At 31.0% G+C, this 18211-nt stretch overlaps 1 protein-coding gene and 1 pseudogene across 1 annotated transcript; one reads left to right on the top strand and one right to left on the bottom strand.

Moving 5' to 3' along the window:
• The first annotated feature begins 2121 nt into the window (after positions 1-2121).
• On the top strand, positions 2122-8929 carry LOC128185740 (hepatic lectin-like). Its single transcript, XM_052855384.1, has 4 exons — positions 2122-2467; positions 5490-5566; positions 7659-7752; positions 7937-8929. The coding sequence occupies exons 1-4, from the start codon at positions 2155-2157 to the stop codon at positions 8155-8157; spliced, it is 705 nt and encodes a 234-aa protein (XP_052711344.1). The 5' UTR covers positions 2122-2154; the 3' UTR covers positions 8158-8929.
• A 2824-nt stretch (positions 8930-11753) lies between these two features.
• Positions 11754-13917, bottom strand: LOC128183186 (perlucin-like; annotated as a pseudogene).
• Between the last annotated feature and the right edge of the window lie 4294 nt (positions 13918-18211).

Here is an 18211-nt window from a genome sequence, read left to right as displayed (position 1 = left end):
TGAAAGGATCCAGCAGTTGATAAGCTTAAAACATCGGGTTTTCGTATGAGAAAGTTCAACGTATTTTTTCAATTGCACTCTATGCATTTTGAATGCAGGTTTACACGAGTAAAATGTCTCATTTAACTATGCTACTTCCAGCTAGATGTGTTATGCTAGTATTAAACAATTCCTTTTGCATGTTGCTAAGAGTAATACGTTGTAAACGATTTTAGAAACCGCTTTCTAGATTCGTGGGCTCACAACAACGTTTAAACTTCTCCTGTTTTAGCTTACTGTTATTATACATGTACATGTACGAGTAAAAAGCGATTAAAAGCAGACTTTACGATCTTAAACTTATAACTATCTATATGTTAAACAAAATTCATAGACACGGCAGATAGGTTCTTACATTCAAAAATTTGCTGTTCAAGAAGTTACGTATCTTAAAATATAACAATACAATATTCGACTTTTAAATCTAGATAAATCTACATTTTCCGTATATTTTGTCCAGGGTTTCAATCAATTTTAATGAATATCACAATTTAATGAATTTAATGTTATACAAAAAGAATTCAATATCTTCTTATCAACTTTAACATTTCAAAGTGATATGTTCTGTAAACAGTTTTTATTTATTCAGCCAGAAAGAAAGCGATCACAAAGATTCCATAAAATGATATACTCAAATATATAAATCTTTAAAGAAACGAATAAGAAAGTTAATCAACCAAACAATAACAAAGTTGTGCAATCTACCGACGATTGAAGAATTCAAGCAGCACTACTGCACTGAAGTTATCATTCAAGTCTTCAACCCTTTTCTTTAACCTCAGTTTATAAATATGTTTGCAGAAAACGATAATTATGTAAGACTTTGTTGATGGATTTTTTGGGAGTTTATTTTAATCAACTCTCTTATGCAGTTGCTCTGGCAAACCGAAAGTGAAACAGTGTTTGGACCTACGCACAAATCATCACCGCTGACAAGACTTAGATCTTGAAAATAACAGATAAATTCGCTGCATTGTATGCCATTAATTTTTAAGAAAACTTATTTATAAATACCTTGAAAATAGTCAGATTTTAAATAGTACGAACAATTTTGATATTTTTGTAGTCGTATGTATTCCTACGCCAGAGTTCAATTTAGTCTCGTTCAACCAGACTCTTGGCTGTATCCGTAAATCTCCGACAAACAAAGAGTCTCTCTTGGTAGTCGCAGATTAACGGAGACAGCCGAGCGTCTGGTTGAACGAGACTAGAGTTCAATATTGCCTGGATACAGACATGTGTACAATTTTTAGAAATATTTCGATTACTGATACATAGTTTTATGGAATTAATTCTATCTTTAAATATTACACAACATGATTCATATGGGGTTTTCTTGTCGGAAAAGTTCGAGAGGTCATATTATGAAAATGTGTGTAATTCAAATACAGATTAGAAACTACTTGCCATGAAAAATACCCTATCGTTGATTTTAGAATTAATAATAATTGATAAAATCAACCCCCGTCGGTACTTCATTACTTTTATTCTAGTTTGTTTTAAAGTATTTTAAGGAACATACTATATTTTAAACATAACACATCATATCATAAAATATTTCTAAGCATTCTAAGACAGGCACATTATTAACATGTATGTATCTGATTTTTTGGATAAAGTTTAGATAGTTATTTGTCAAAGGTATCAGTTCATATATAGATAGAGCAATATTTGAAAAGTAAAATCGCGATATAAATGCACATTTCAAAGGGTACCTTTGATTTTAAAGACTAAAGAAACATTTCAGCAAAATGACAATTCAAAGACAAATGTTGACACATGTATTTACATCTCGGTAAATATTTAAATAGACATTGCATGTTCTGGTAGTAGGAAAATCAGAAAACAATGGTTTATGTTAAATGAGCATTTAATATAATCGAAATCTTTTCAGCGAAATGACAATTAAAAGACACGTGTACACATTGAGTTCTCGAAGTCTAACAAACCCATTGTCTCCTTGGCGCGTGCTTTCTCTAAACATTAACAAAAGAAATACGAAGGAAAGCAAATAAAAGTTACTACTCCAGAGGATAAAATTCAAATGAATAAAAAGCAGATACAAATAGATCAAGTCACTTTAACCTGAACTCATCGCTGATCAGTTGCAATAAGATGTACCAAATCTGTCCGATATTTCTTCTCGGTATCTACGTTTGCAAAGGAAACGCCTATCTGGTAGATGGCAATATACATTACGCAAGGATCCCAGGAAACGATAACAAAATTCCACCAAGTTTCGATATCACATCGGTAAATGAACATGTTTCTTCTTTATCCGAATGTGGAATCAAATGTTCGGGGGAGTTTGGATGTTGCTATTTCTTTTATAGTAGTTCCTCACGGAGATGCCTCACAGCTAGCGGTGTTAAGGATAGTGTATTAGTTTCATCATCGGGATTTAGGCATTACTCGATTCATGGGGCTGGTAATATACTTTTTTTTTAATAACTATTCTTTAATTTTTAAATGTAGCTGAATAAATCAATAGCGCTTGTATAGTCTTTATATTTTTATTTATATCGATGATTTGAACATATTTACATGTTTATTATGGTCTACAATATCTAGATTTAAATCTCATAATGAATTTGGTATGGATCAAATGCAAAAATACTTCAGTTTTTTGCTCACCTGAGTTGAAAGCTCAAGTGAGATATTCTGATCACATTTTGTCCGTCGTCCATCTGTCCGTCTGTAAAATATTTACATTTTGAACTTCTTCTTTAAAACCGCTTGGCCAATTTTAACCAAATTTGGCACAAAGCATCCTTATGGGAAGGCGAATATAAATTTTAGAAATGAAAGATCGGTCTTTATTCAAAGCGGAGAAAACCTCGAAACTGTAGAAAAAGGGGGTGTATTTTTAAAAATCCTCTCAAGAACTACTGAGACAAATTCAACGTAATTAAGCATAAATCATCCTTATGGAAAGAAAAAAGATTACTTGCAAAAATTTAGGGCTAATTCTGTTTCAAATTTGAGTAATTTACGAAAATAATAATAAAACAGAGACAATGAGGGTCAATCAGTTGGACTTCGGGCTCGATATTTTATATATCGAAAACCAGTTAACAGGACCAGTCTATGTTAGAAGCAGCCATCATGAACATGCACATGTTGAACGGACTCTGATATGAATTTGCTTGTTGTGCAAAAGTTTACGTGCGAAGGGAATATTTGAAACATCCAAAATATATTTGTGCCGTTTATGTGAAGTAAATTGAGGTTGAATATTACAATGCGTTGACATTTTCATTTGTGACGGTGGTTTTAGCTTGTTTTGATTTTCGTTTAGCATGTATCTTTTTATTTTAACTTGAGAGGAACCATCGTCTTTGTTTTAAAATTTATGATTTTTACGTGTAGACCGGTAAATCAGACAACTGATTGTTTACATGTACCTGCGAAAAATCTGTACGATCTCTGCGCAATGATTGATTAATGCAACATGTTTTTAAAGATGCTCAGCAATTTCAATCTAAACGGAGATTATTCTCGCTGCTAGAAAAATATAATGATATTTATGATGAAAAATAAATTGTGTTTTTTTCTTTGTTTTAGCGCATTTTCTCTTGTTTTAATTGTTTACAAATTTCTATTACTATTTCTACACTATCCTGAGAGTCAAGCTTCGAAAAGTATGATATGCTGTAACTACTTTCTGGTTCCTCTTCTTAAACGATGAATTGCATAAAATTTACACAAATTTTGCATAGTTTTTCGAACACAAATAAATAAAAATGACGTCTTAAACAGTGTCCATGGTCCTGACACATTATTATTATTATTATTATTATTATTATTATGAGGACAAAAGCATTAGCGTTGTTCTTAAAAAACATTGCAACTGAAAATCATCAGACATTTGTTGTTTTTTAATAAAGATGAAAATAATGAGTGGGCCTTGGTAAAATAGAGAGACATGCCTGTCAATATTGATTTGAATTATAGCTCTTTAACATATCTGACAACTTTTTTCAATTGACAATAGTTTATAATCTAGAAGGCCAATCAACATTTTCAATGTTTTTAATTTGAGTGATTAAACGCATTCATTCTGGTGCATTGAGGAACACTTTTCTTCTTTCACATATAGGATTTTTAAAAATAAAATACAATAACTAGTAGGTAATGAAGGAAGAAAATGTACCTTAATGCTCTCGTGTATTTTAATCGTTTTATAAAGTGATTGGGGGGGGGGGGGGGGGCTAAACTAAAGGGAACTGGAAGTTATTATTGAACACCACCTGAAAATTTAGTTTATATTCCATATTCGGTAAAAATGGTATTCCATAAAGGTAAATATGTCCAAGATTAAGTATATGCAAAATAAGTGTAAAATTCGGATATTTATTTTTGGTTTATCTACCGAGGGGCCATATGGCATAATATCCTTTGAACGCCCATTTAAAGCCATTGTTGCTCAGGTGAGCGATGTGGCCCATTGGGCCTCTTGTTGTGGTTTTCTTGCGGTATGCATTTGAAAAAAAAATATATACACAGAAAATACAAAATTTACTGCTAAGGTCCCCTCATACATGAACTACAGATTGCCAGTAAATGTCTTTAAAAAATTCTGCCTACATGACAGTTATTATCGCTTCTTAACCTTAAACGCCTTTCATAATTTATATTCTTTATTAATCGGTAACAGACGTTCATAAAACAATGCAAATTCCTCCTTAACATATTAAACATTAGCATTTCAAATCATCATTTAGCAAGCAATATTTCTTATAAAGCAACAATATCAAAGTTTTTAAACATTGTTGTGTTTAAAAATAAAATATCTACGTAATTTTCATTCTCCGATGTCATATTTATACTTCTGGAATTTCACGACATTGTATTTACTGTCTAGTTCATACTACATATAAAGCCTCTTTTATATTTCTAAAGCCGACAAGCAGTTAAATTGTTTTGCCCTGTCGTTGGACTGTCTGGATATAATTGATCGTTCGTGTTATTCTCTCATATATTGATTTTAGTTGATTTCAATTTTAACGGGTGACAATGTATGTGTAGGTCAGACCGCTTTTAATTGATTATCGGTTCATTTATATATATATAATCGATAAAATCGGTTCATTCCACCGACCGTCATTTTATAAAAAAAACAAAAAAACATGGGATCAATTTAAGAGTGACAGAGACTTGAAATATATAACATACACGTATCAAGGATCCTACATGTTGTACACACAGCTCTGTGTTAGTTAGTTAGTTAGTTTGTTTTTATTTTTGTTTTGTTCTCCTTTCCTTACAGAATACCATGATAACATCGATATGTTCGTTCATTCAAACTAATTGCGACAATATTAAGACCAAGTATATTTGAGAAGTTCAATAACTATTATTTTGTTTTCAACCAAATCATTACTATAATTAAGCTAAGTACATTAAATACACGAGAAAATTATCAATGTTGTTTTTTAAATTAAAAATAGATATTGCTGAAGGTCAGTGTTTTGAAGATTCGGTCTACACCATTGGATTGACACGATTAACTTGGGATGATGCAAAGGTATTCATGTATGTGATAGATAGATAGATAGATAGATAGATAGATAGATAGATAGATAGATAGATAGATAGATAGATAGATAGATAGATAGAGTGTTATATATTTAGACCCATCTAGTATGATTCTTTTTATTTCTTATGAAATTAATTGTAATTCATTGCTCTGTAGAAACTGACAGGACTGAAATCTACACGCACAGTTTATCGATTAGTCGAAACCTTCAGCGAGTAAAATCACTGACTGCACGAATTTATCATGATGATGTCAGACTCAAATTCCCATCGAAGACGATTGGCTGTTTCTTTTATGCAACGTAATGATGTTCGTTAAAGCAATATGAGCTGCAATTTTCATGATGAAATGTTTTTTAAGGAAATTGTTATTTTCTAATAAAATGACAAAAATATCATGGTTTTTAAATTTTCTTTCGCCAAATTTTTGTGAAAAGGGCCGTTAAGGAGCCTTAATTGGAGCGAAATTGAATTATTGTCGTCCTGTACAAAAATTGATTTGCTATATGTTCCTTAGAAGGAATATCTTTCCTCTGACAAAAATTAATGATTTATTCCAACCTTATTTATCATAAAAGTTTAATTTACATGCAGACTTAGCATACTAGCAGGTTTTTACAACAAAATAAAATTCTAAAAAATACAGCTCATATTGCTTTAACAATAATTTAGCTTACTTACTTTTTACGATCAATTTATTAATTTGTTAAAAGAAAGATGTAAATATATACTTTCTTTGATGAAACACGCGGGTTATGAAGGTAGCGATCATTGAAGAATAAATTTACATAACCTGCTATCAGCTTTAATACGTATGACCTAACAGCAAGGAGAGTTATTTTAAAAAAAAAATACAATGCTATTAAAAAAAATACAATGCTATCTTTGGTGATATGAAGGTTGTGACATCGCAAAAACGGCACTGTTAGGGTTATATGATTTTTTTCTGCAATGAATCATCAAAAAAAGCATATAATTGTTTATATTTACAACACTCTTTGAACGAATTAATGAATTGATCGTAAAAAAAGTTAGTTAAATTAACTAAATTATTGATAATGTACATCTGTATGTTAGATAAAAGAAACAGCCACATCATCTTATATGGGGATTTGAGCTTGACATCATCATTATTTTGTGCAGTCCGTGATTTTTCTTTAGTATCTGAAATTTTAGACCGATTGATAAACGGGTTAGAACTTAATCGTGTAGATTTCAGTTCTGAAAAGATTTTTTTATATACAGCTGTGAATTACGAACAATATTTGTAAGAAAAATTGAAATCATACTAAGTGGATGTTTTATATTATTGTATTCCCTTAATTTTGTTTAAAATACATATTATTTAATCAGTGTGTTGATATGCACAGTACTGTCGGTTCATTATATATCAAGCGTTTTGCAAAAATAAGACAACTCGTGTAAGAATTAAAATATACATGTATGCTTGTCATTTTAAATTGATGCGATTTTAAAGGAGTTTTTGAGAAAAAAGAAATAGTTTTCGTTGTTTATTTTAAGTAAAATAAAAAAACGTTTACTGAAAATTCTAGAATAACTAAGTAAAATGAAAGGGAAGCAAGTTAAAAAGCTCGAAACGAGATTGTCATTTTCCTTAACTATCATTTTAAATATCATCAGTAGGAAGGTTGCACAGTATTTGTGATTTAAGACATGTTAATATACCGAGGAATACTCTACTGATATAGTCATGGAAAATAGCAAATCTGTCCAGCAACCGTCTATTCTCTTGTCTCTTCTCCTGCAGTTTACCTTTTTATTTTAGCGATGATCTAACTATCGCTTTTTTGCGACCATTCTTGAAATCGATAAAAAAAAAATACGTTGAAATAGAGAATAGCATTTCTTTATATTCAATTTTTTTAAATTACAATTTATGAACTATGCAAAAATGAAAACAGGCAAAAAAACACACACAAAAACAACAACAACAACAAATAAACAATTGAAAAAATAATGAAAAGCGCCACAGATCTAGATTTACCTTATTTTGAAAAATGGAATTGATACGCAAAAAAATTGTATACGTTATTTTATTTGTTTTCCCTTCTGCTTTATAGGCGGCATGTCTTAACATGGATGCGAACCTTGTGGAGATCGACAAGTGGGAGGAAAACACATTTCTGCAAATATTGTCTAGGAACTTTATAAAAGGCACTATTTATTTTTGCAGAGTTAAAAAATTTTGTCTTAAAAACATTTATCAAAAATATGGGTGTTGGCTTGAATAAATCAATTATATTAACTTGAAAAAAGACACTCTCCGCTTGATATTCTAAATACAGTTTATTAACAATGTTCATAACATCACGTATGCCCTTCTTTTTGTGAATTTCAGAGACATCCTGGATAGGCGCAACAGACTCTCGCTTGGAAGAGACTTGGCAATGGACTGATAGCAACGATACGTTTTCTTTCACTGCATGGGGAGAGAAGCAACCAAATAATTATCACAATCAGGATTGTCTCACGTTGTTCGATGAGTTTGATTATTTGTGGGCTGACGAACACTGTACAAATAATCTGTACAAGTATACATGTGAGAAAACCATAGAATAAAATTGTATTTGAAATGATATTTTGACAATTTGTACAATATATTTAAATTTTTGATCTATATAATGCTGTTTCCCTGTTGATGTAATAGGAAAATATCCAACGATATCTTTTTTGAAACGCCCCCTCGATTTTGTCAGGTTTTAATACACGGCTAAATAAAGTCTACGTGGATTTGTCATAACAATAGACATAAAAAGTACCCGAATGATGACGTTGAAAAATTGTGCGAGGTATTTCGAGTGGCTTTCGAATGAAGAAAAGATGTCAATATTTTCTAGTTCCGTAAGACTTTTTTTCCGTTACTGTAAATTGTTCGAGTGAAAGATGATAATGTGTCAATGAAGATATCTTGTATATTTTCCTTTTATTCTACATGTATTTTAATCGTACTTCGTTCATAGGTATATCTATTTTATTGAAAATCGTTTAAATGTGTTGCATAAATTGAGACAGACGATAGTTACAGTATTTGTCGTTCTTCAATGTACTCTCTAATTTTGGCCACATAATTATGCATAATTATATTTGCAGTTTTAATTGAAGATTCCACTGTATGAAATATAATTTATTTTTTTTTTGTAATAGAAAACCACTCTTGAAATCTTCTCACGAAAAGATAATTATCATTGCGGTCTTAATTGTTATCTATTAGGAGGAAAATGTAGCAAATTTTCCAATAAAAATTAAATAATGACAATCTAAATTCCGATCAGATGATCGTGTATTATTTCCTCAAAAGTTCAAACTTTATTTTTTTTTTTATTGTAAACAAAGGTTAAATATATAAATCATTTATCTGACACATTTACTCTCTCACTTCTCACTCACATTTTCATCCCATATTGTAATATAAAATAAAGAGTAGGGTAGTTGCTTGTGATAGTTATGCCTATGCAGTAAACTGCAATCCATGTGAAAAAAAAAACAGACAAACAAACCAAAGAAAGAAAAAAAAAACCCAAACAGAATACCAAAAAAACAAAAAACATAAAAATATTCACTTGATGCATTATTGTACACATGTTAATTCTAAACTGCCAGATGATTAATAAAATCAATCCAAGGAGAACATGCTTTTTCAAATTCATCAATTTCTGATTCAAACTTTATTTGACATTTTGTAGCAACAACACTTCGTAAATGATGTAATCAATTACAAGACCATGCACGCTGAAAGTTCAATCTTTTACATTAAAAACATATATATATGATAATGTTCAATTTGCGTCTGTATGTCTAAAATTGAGAATTTCTTGAGTATGCAATTTCCAAAAACGTGTAATTTTGTTAATATTTTTGCAGTTTGCTGTTATTACATCTAGTGATCAAAGTAAAAATATTGACATCAAAGGCGTTTTATCTAACTTTCAACATCAATTGAAAATATAATTATAAAAGTATCGTGGAAATGTTTTGTGTCAAAATCGATGACAAAGTTGTTGTGGTTTCGTAAAAATTATCAATCAGTATCGATTACTTTTAATTATGATGTATATCTTTAAAGTCCCTTCATTTAAGAGTAACATTATATTTTTAGAAAATCAATAATTATAATACAGTCATATAATTATATGTACATGTTTAAAGATAGATATTATATATTGCAGAAAGATAAAGATGTCAACAAAAGTTATTTATTGAAAATATATAACTTTCTCACACAACGATTTATGATTGAAAAAACAATGCTATTTACTGACATAAGATGATAGAGTCATAAATAATATCGCTATCACCCTCTAGGGGAATGGTTACTACTTTGAAATAACTTAGTGTTCGTTTGGTTTTAATATGTAACAGAACATTTAATGCACGTGAAATTTAAAAAAAGAAACGTTTGACTGGATTGAAGCAGTATAATTACATGTAATTATAACAGAAGAATACCATGCCCTAAAGGAAACAAGCAATACGCGTTTTTCTCATGCATGTATGGTTAAACGTATATTTAGTATTACAACACTCGTCGGCTCATTCCTCGCACCACAATTTATAACTACCAAGAGTAATTATAATTACCAAATCAAAGTAGTGAAACTACTTAAAGGAGTCTTAGCAAAGCATATTAATACGATTTATCTGAAGGGGATGTCTCTTGGAATCTTTTAAAAAAGATTTTACCGCTATTCTTCATGTAGCCTGCTACATGTTAAAAACGTAGAAAACAAATATTCTTTGCTCTGTTCATAGTTTTTGTTCCCTAAAACCTTTTGCGTAATATTTCGATAATCATAAATACCTTCGCACCCAAACTGAATGAAAAAAGTCCAGATTATCTGTTATGAAACGCCCCCTCTACCGGTTCAGGTTTCAATACAAAACCAAAAATGGAAAGTCTGCTGGGTTTTTCATTGCAAAAGACTTGAAACGAATGATACGTTAAAAAATTGTGCGAGTTGTACCAAGTATTTCCGAACGGAGAAAAGATGTAAACATTTCCTATTTTGAATCTCCGTACGATGCTCGTTTTCATTCATGTGAAATTCTCCACGTAAAAATAGATGATGAATCAATGAAGAAATCTTGGATGGATTTTCCACTTTTATCGATCTGAATTGTACTTCATTGACAGGTATGGTTATATTAATCAAACATCATCAACATTTTAAAGTGTTGGAAGCAATAACTTTGGTCAGGCTTTAGAAAAAGCAGAATATAGCCGACATATTTAATCACTAGATTAAATCAGTAGTACTAAATCGTTGTCACTCAAACAGATAAATTGGCCTTATTTAGGTATCTCCCATTCCCATCTGATAATAAAACTTATATTTAACATTGATAACGGAGCCTGAATTTAAATGCATATGTCATTAACTTTAAATTTGAATTCAACAAGTTTTCATCGTTCGTTTTTTCATTCATTTTAGGAAGCATTATTTGCTTGGACATGTTATTTTAAGCCATGTTATGCTTTGGGTTGTTAATTTAGAATAACAATCATCTCATTTATAAGTCAAACTATATTATAACATAGTATATACTGATATTATACCTAATTCCAAAATCAGCTTCTTTAAATTTTGAGAGCAATCAATTGCATAGAAAATCGAACAGGAAAACACAAGTAGGGTTTATTATAACTTGACTAACTTCAATTCCAATCATTTAATAAATGCTTTTTAAGTTTGTCTATTAACTCAGACTATGTAATAAAACATATTTATAATCCTGCTAATAATTTCTTTCATTTATCAATCAAAAATTGATAGTCTATTTTTACTTATTTTATTTTGTTTTGACAAAGTAATTGTTTTAAAATAAAACGATCTACTAGAAAAGTTTTTGTTTTGATCATTATATACAATTTTTTTTGGTCAAGTTATTAGATAGGTACATACCCTATCATGTTTCCAAATTTTGAGTGTGGTGTTTTGCTCACTATATTTCCTTTTTTTTAAACAAAAAAGTTATTTTCCTTTGACAGCGGATTCGTTATACATGTTCATTCCAAATTGTCCTAAATATAATAATAAAAGATATAATTATGTTTGGTTTTTAAAAAAGTGAAATCAAATTGAATCATCAAGAAAAGCACTGTTTTTAATATAAACACTAAATTCTAAAATAAGTTAAAAAAATTAAAGTTTTTTCCAATTCCTCATAAAAAATCATAGTTCATGTAAATATTTCAAATGTACGCAATAAGAATAAAGTAGCTTTATGTTAAATGCACAGATTATCCAATTTGTCGTTCGCATACCACGTATGCTTCGTTGTCACAATTGTCGTCGTCCCATTTGTTGTTAAACTCAGGTTTGAGGAAGAGACAATGTTGTGACAAGAATAATAAACTATTAGGCTCGCCGGGCGCCCAATCGGTAAAAGTAATTCTTTTCCAGGAGGATAGATATATCCATGAACCTTCTTTGAATACGTCTGTTGCTCCAATTAGAACATCTACAATATTGACAATGTATAATATTTACACTTGCAAATGTTTTTCCTTAAATAACCTAGCTTATTTTAGAAATTCGCAGTATTCCTGCAAACATCAGGCAGCTGGGTCAAAAGGTCCAAGAAGTGCATGAACGGTCTGGGTTACAACTTTTTCTATGTACAAAAAACAAACCGACGCACAATATACACACTTAGTAATCGTGATGAAAACTCATATATTTTGACACAAAAATAAGCTTTGTTAAAACATATCTACACTCGGTAATACGAATTATTCATTCATTTTTTTCAGAATGTTACTTAATTGATTTAAGAAATTAACTGTACGTGTGAATTTTCTTTAACGTTTCACTTAGAATTATAATTAAACAGCGTTGCCTTGTTGAAAGTAGATTTATTTATTTACTGTGTTAATCAAATATTTGCAACAATGTTGAAGTATTTTTATTTACATCATGTAAATAGAAGCGGCTTTCTAGGTCATCACAAAAATGAAAGTGTAAAGTAATGTTATTGCCATAATTTGCAACAAAGATAGACATAAGAAATAAGTTTTCAGTAATCATTTTTGGGTGTATACTGGGATATTGGGATATAAATACGGGTTGGTACGTGATTAATTAACGCGTATTTCAGCTTCATCAAGGATCTCGCACACGTTGGTTTACAATATTTTTTCCATGAAATAGAGCAGGCAATACACTTACCTCCTGATAGGTTTATTGCGATTTCCTTCAAAAAGTTGTTTTCTTCTTCGGAGTCAATTTCAGCAATTTTCGCACCAAGTTCCATGCATTCTACCTAAGAAGAAATAAGGAACCTTCAATCGATCAAGTTCAAGAGGTCATCATTTCAGCAATTAGTATTAAGAATTATTTCAGTTAATGTTGAATTGAGCAAAAAAAGAGCAAAAGAATTGTTTGGTACTTTAAATTTTTGATGTTGGTGGAATATAATTGTAGAACAATAATTATAGAGAAAACAAAGTTGTTTTTTTTTTATTTGTTTCGGGGGTGGGGGGTGGGGGAGGGGGGGGGCTAAATACGCAAGTTATAAAAGAATAATTAGAACTTGTGTCTAAATACATTTTAAAACCATATGCAATGCAATACATCTGAACAATTTGATTAAAAATAAATCAAAAAAAGCTAACAACACTAATTTTGCTAATTTGAAAATTGAACATCAATCACTGTATTCTTACCTGGGCATCTCCAAGCTTCATTCTTCTACTTAACTGAAGATAAACAGATCTGCCAAACGTTTTCCAGTTTAATGTCTCTGTCAAGATAAAAACAAACTTTATGCATATAATAAACATGTACATTTATTACATCAAATTACATTTTATTACGTTTAACAAAAATCAAAGTTGCCCATCAATAGGAATAAGACAATTAATAATTTATCTAAAAATAATTTTCAAAGTAAGCCATATTGATTTAATTAAACAATTTTCTTTTTTAAGATTCTAAAGACTATCTATCAAACTAACTTATACTTGTAAATACATGTACACATTGATTTCCTTTTTTAAAAAGTCATCATGTGGTACCTCTTTTACTAGAGAAGTGAGAGAACCCATCTGAATGAACCAGGTCTACTCCATTAACAGTCCCTGTACAGAAACATGTCTTCATCCCCATTGTTGTAGAAGAACGACGAAGAGTCAGGCCATTTGGAACACATTGACATGCATTCAGATAAACTTTGCGTTTGATCCGATTCATGCAGAATATTTCCCGATGGTCTTTTGTTGTCATCTTCAGGCACTCGATTGTAAGCAATAAACTCCTTATTTATACCAAAACTAAACTGAACAAACTTTAGCAGAAGAATATATATGCTTAATTCTTTCATCGCCGATTCAAATTCTTCTCGAAATATTTTTTTAAGCTAATAACATTTACTCAACCTGTTATTGTAAACTTTCTTGACAAATTAAATTTTTCAGACAGTAAGAACATTTTTAAATATGGTTTTTTGCATCATTGATTTAACGGGGAAAAAATCCACTTCTCCGCTTTATTAGGTATTATTCGTAACAAGTGTATTTTAAATTAGCTTGTTTACTGAAGACGAAGCTGTGTAATATTTATCTACCAAAAAAAGAATTTCATTTAATGTGTCCTAAGAAGCAAATCATTTCATCTTACTTTTGAAGTACGTGTATGCTGTCTAGTTAAAAGAGATATATGATTTTTTTTTTCTAATTTATTAGGAAAATCATTTCCCAAAGAAAATAATAAATTAAACTTCACATCTAACGATCATACACCTGTCAAGAATTCAAGTCGTAAATTGTGACCATTATATTGACGGAAATATTTTTCCATGAAATATGTAACGGAAAGCTATGCATCAAAAGATTCTTTTAAATAACCTTTGATTTACCTTACTTCAAGACTCTTATTGATTATTTTAAAAAGTAATTACTTATGTTTTTCTTACAATAACTTTTACTTAGTCCAGCTTTGTGTTAAGTTTATTTTGGGACACTATATTATGATTGGTTTATAAAAATATTCATATTTGAATTAACAGGGTGGAATAACACACCAGGAAAAATCACTTAACAGTTAATTATTTGATTATGAAAGATATAACGATAAATAAACTGATCATATGTCAAATAAGCGAAAAATTTGCAGATTGGGGATAAAAAATGAACATCCAAAAAATTCAATTCAATAAGTAACAACATAAACCCTGCGGGATTCGGACTCGGGATGTACGGATCACAAGCCCGACATTTTATCCACTCGGCTATGCAGTAAGTTACATCTAATCGTCGATAAAATCCTCTTAATAAAACGAAATGTCATTTCGATCAGAGGTCAGCCATTTTGTGACGATGTGTTATTCCATCTTAAGTGTCATTCATTTTTGACCTAATAAAGATCAGAAAATTTATTTAAAGCTTTACCATTACTACATGTATTTTTTAAAACTTTCTTTGCTCTCCTGAACATAAAGTTCAAGCGGACTTCTTTTATCGCCTGTTATCCGTCGTCTGTCCATCCGTCTATCGGTAAACTTTTCCAATATATTGATACATTCTCCTTTGAAGCGTACATAGCTCCTATGGATGACGATATGTTTCTAGCACAAGATTCATAAGGGACTGTTGTAAACACCAGATCATCATTGTCTCTGACATATTTCACATGTCATAGGAAACAAAGTAAGGAACTCCGACCCTCGATTAGCAAAAGTTATTTTACCAAGTAAAAGGTGTTACAAACAAATTTAACAGTGCACATTAATAGTCAACTTACAGAAAACATTAAAAAACAAACTATGTAAATTTGATTAAACCACAAAATGACATTTCAGTTTAAATTCCGAGATGAACGTATCCCTATGAAGCCGGGAATGAGCTTCTTTATGTTTAGTGAATGAAGACAAATGTTATATACAGACCATGTTTAGTGCGGGAATTAATGTCGTTTCCGCCCGTACTAACACATAAAATAATTGGAAAAGAACATTGTAAGATGGTGTATAGATTACACGAGACTTTTGAAGTCTAAATAAATGCCTATCCCTTACCATTGAATGTAATACTGATTGACATGCACCATCACAAACAACTGACGTCACAGCCAGAGCTGCTGTAAGTGAATTTTTTGCTATATATCTTTTATGTCCCAAGTTTCTCCTTCCACAACTTTTTAGCATAATATCTCGATAATCATAGATATATTAGTGCCAAAACTACAACCGTTCACTTAATTGGAAAAAAAAGTACAGATTATCTGTTATCCGCCTTAGGTTTCAATACACAGCCAAAAATAAAAAGTATAATTGGAATTTTGCATAAAAAAACAACAGTACCCCAGATGATAATTTCTGTACGATGTTTGTTTTTGTTCATGTAAAATTCTCCGGGTATAAACAGGCGAAGAAATTTTGGCTTTTTTCTCCTTTTATCAATATGAATATTCTTAGACAGGTATGTTTATTTTAAATTAAACATCACCAAACAGTGACGGAAGTAATCACTTGGGTTAGACTGTAAATCTAGTGTTCCCTTCAACATTTGCACTGATCATGGAATTACCAGAGACGTTTGAAGACACAATAATTCTACGTAAAGAAAATGATAATGATGGAAATATTCATACCTGAGAATAAGGGGTTGGTGATTGAAGATTTTACGTATTTGTTCAATAGTGCAAGGACTTAAAGACGTTCTAAGAAAGTAGACCAACTTTTGAAGGGAGCAGAGACAGTAAAGGAGAAGGGTCAAAGCAGCCCAAACACCACGCAGGCTTGGAAAGGCATATTTCCAGGATATTTTTGGATCACCCTTGGTATAGCCCAAACGCTTAATAACCTTAAAACCCCTTGTCTCTAGATATTCTAGCTGAGTTATTCTTGAATCCACATGAAATGTACAGGACTTAGTTGTGTATATCAAAAAGGAAATACACATGCCTCGTCAATATTCTTTGATTCTAAGGACTTTTTACCTCTGTGTTATGTGGGGGCCTAATATCGAGTTCTTTTAAATGATTTCTGTCCATTGACCGGCTGTCCCTTTCCACTGGAGAATTATATTGTAGGTACATGCACTAAGACCCCCAAGAATGGGATTGAGTCTACTAGTATGTCAATGCATAAGGAACTATTATCGTTCAAGAACAAAGTACAGACACACTTGGTGACAGTTGAAGAATACAACGAAGACTGTAATTGACGAGTGTCGGGGTGAACAAGACGCTTAAAACTCCTACGAGGTTATCGTCATTAGTGCCCACACCAAAACAAAGTTAAAATAGGAATCGCCATAACTATCTTAAAAGGGTCGGATAAACATTATCATTGATACAGGGAACCAGCAGACAAAGACTTCATCATTATGACGCTCAAGATGAATAATGTCTTAGTCCAGGAAATTTGGTGTTGCGTAACCACTCATGGTCATATTCACCATTTGAAAAATCTTAATCCGTTTCCTAACACTACATCTATTTCCACGTCGCTGTCTTTAATATGTGTACTGGTAACTTGCATCACATTAATTATTTCCAGTCTTGAAATGCGTTTGCAGTGAAAAGTGTATCGCGTTTGCTGGTATTTTATTTATTGTCACTAAAATTTGAATCTGTAAACATTTTTTTTTTCATTTTGATATATATATATATATATATCCACATGTATACGTATGCGTAGATATTCACATATGGTAATTTTTGTAAATGGATAATTTGTGATGATATAAGACAATTGTGTAGATGTAAAATTTATTTTCTGTGAGAAATATCCATGAATTATCCACTTCACATCATAACATTATTTCAGCATACATATATTATCTTCAAAGGTTGAGTTACAAATAAACCATGCACCACGTCTAGTCAACGACATTATAAGTATATTCATTTTGATAAATACATTTGTTTAGGTACATGGTGTTACATTTAGATATGAGATTCCTCCCTTTTCAAAAGGGCGGAGATTAAAGAGGGATATCAATGTTCATAGGAACGAGTTAGCTTGATACCGCGTGGTTGTGCACATGCAATTGGTCGATATTGTTTTTGTCACTGTATGCGCTATATGGTGGTGTTTATGCGCAAAATACCGCAAATGCTGGTAATAAGATGGATAAGATACCATTATATTTACATTTTCCTGTGTCTTTGCCTGTGATAACACTAGGTACCGATTTTGTACTATATAACCCATAATACAAATGACGCCAAATTAAGGCGCCAGCAGGGTTTGCTTAATTCGCATATAGCATTAAACTAAACCACTTTAATTGTTACTAATTTAAAAATGTTCCGTGTTTCAGGCATTATACATCTTATCAAATTGGATTTTTAGGCTGAGGGTTTGATACCACCAACGCTCATATACCAACGGTATAATTGTTTGCCTCGGGTTTGTTAACATATTCAAAATGATCATAGTTAGAAATTTTGCTTTTGCTAAATTGTATTACGTATGAAAAAAAATAATTAAAAACTGTATTCTATGATCAAACAAATTGGCATCGGTCTCGTATTATTCACTAATCTTCTTTCAGTGATGTCAGATGGTAACTATATGCAACATTAGCAACCATCAAACGTGTTAAAAAAACAAAAAATAAGTTACGAACCACCAATTTCATTGAAATGTATGTCGGTAATGCATGTGTTAA

The sequence above is a fragment of the Crassostrea angulata genome, chromosome 5, assembly GCF_025612915.1.
Source record: "Crassostrea angulata isolate pt1a10 chromosome 5, ASM2561291v2, whole genome shotgun sequence".
NCBI classification, from domain to species: Eukaryota; Metazoa; Mollusca; class Bivalvia; order Ostreida; family Ostreidae; genus Magallana; species Magallana angulata.
This window is presented reverse-complemented; position numbering and strand designations above follow the sequence as displayed.

Coding starts and splice junctions, on each gene's coding strand:
- LOC128185740 (XM_052855384.1), top strand. CDS start 2,155: ATGTACCAAATCTGTCCGATATTTCTTCTCGGTATCTACGTTTGCAAA. Junction 5,567..7,658: donor TAACTTGGGATGATGCAAAG/GTATTCATGTAT, acceptor TCTGCTTTATAG/GCGGCATGTCTTAACATGGA. Junction 7,753..7,936: donor GTCTAGGAACTTTATAAAAG/GCACTATTTATT, acceptor TGTGAATTTCAG/AGACATCCTGGATAGGCGCA.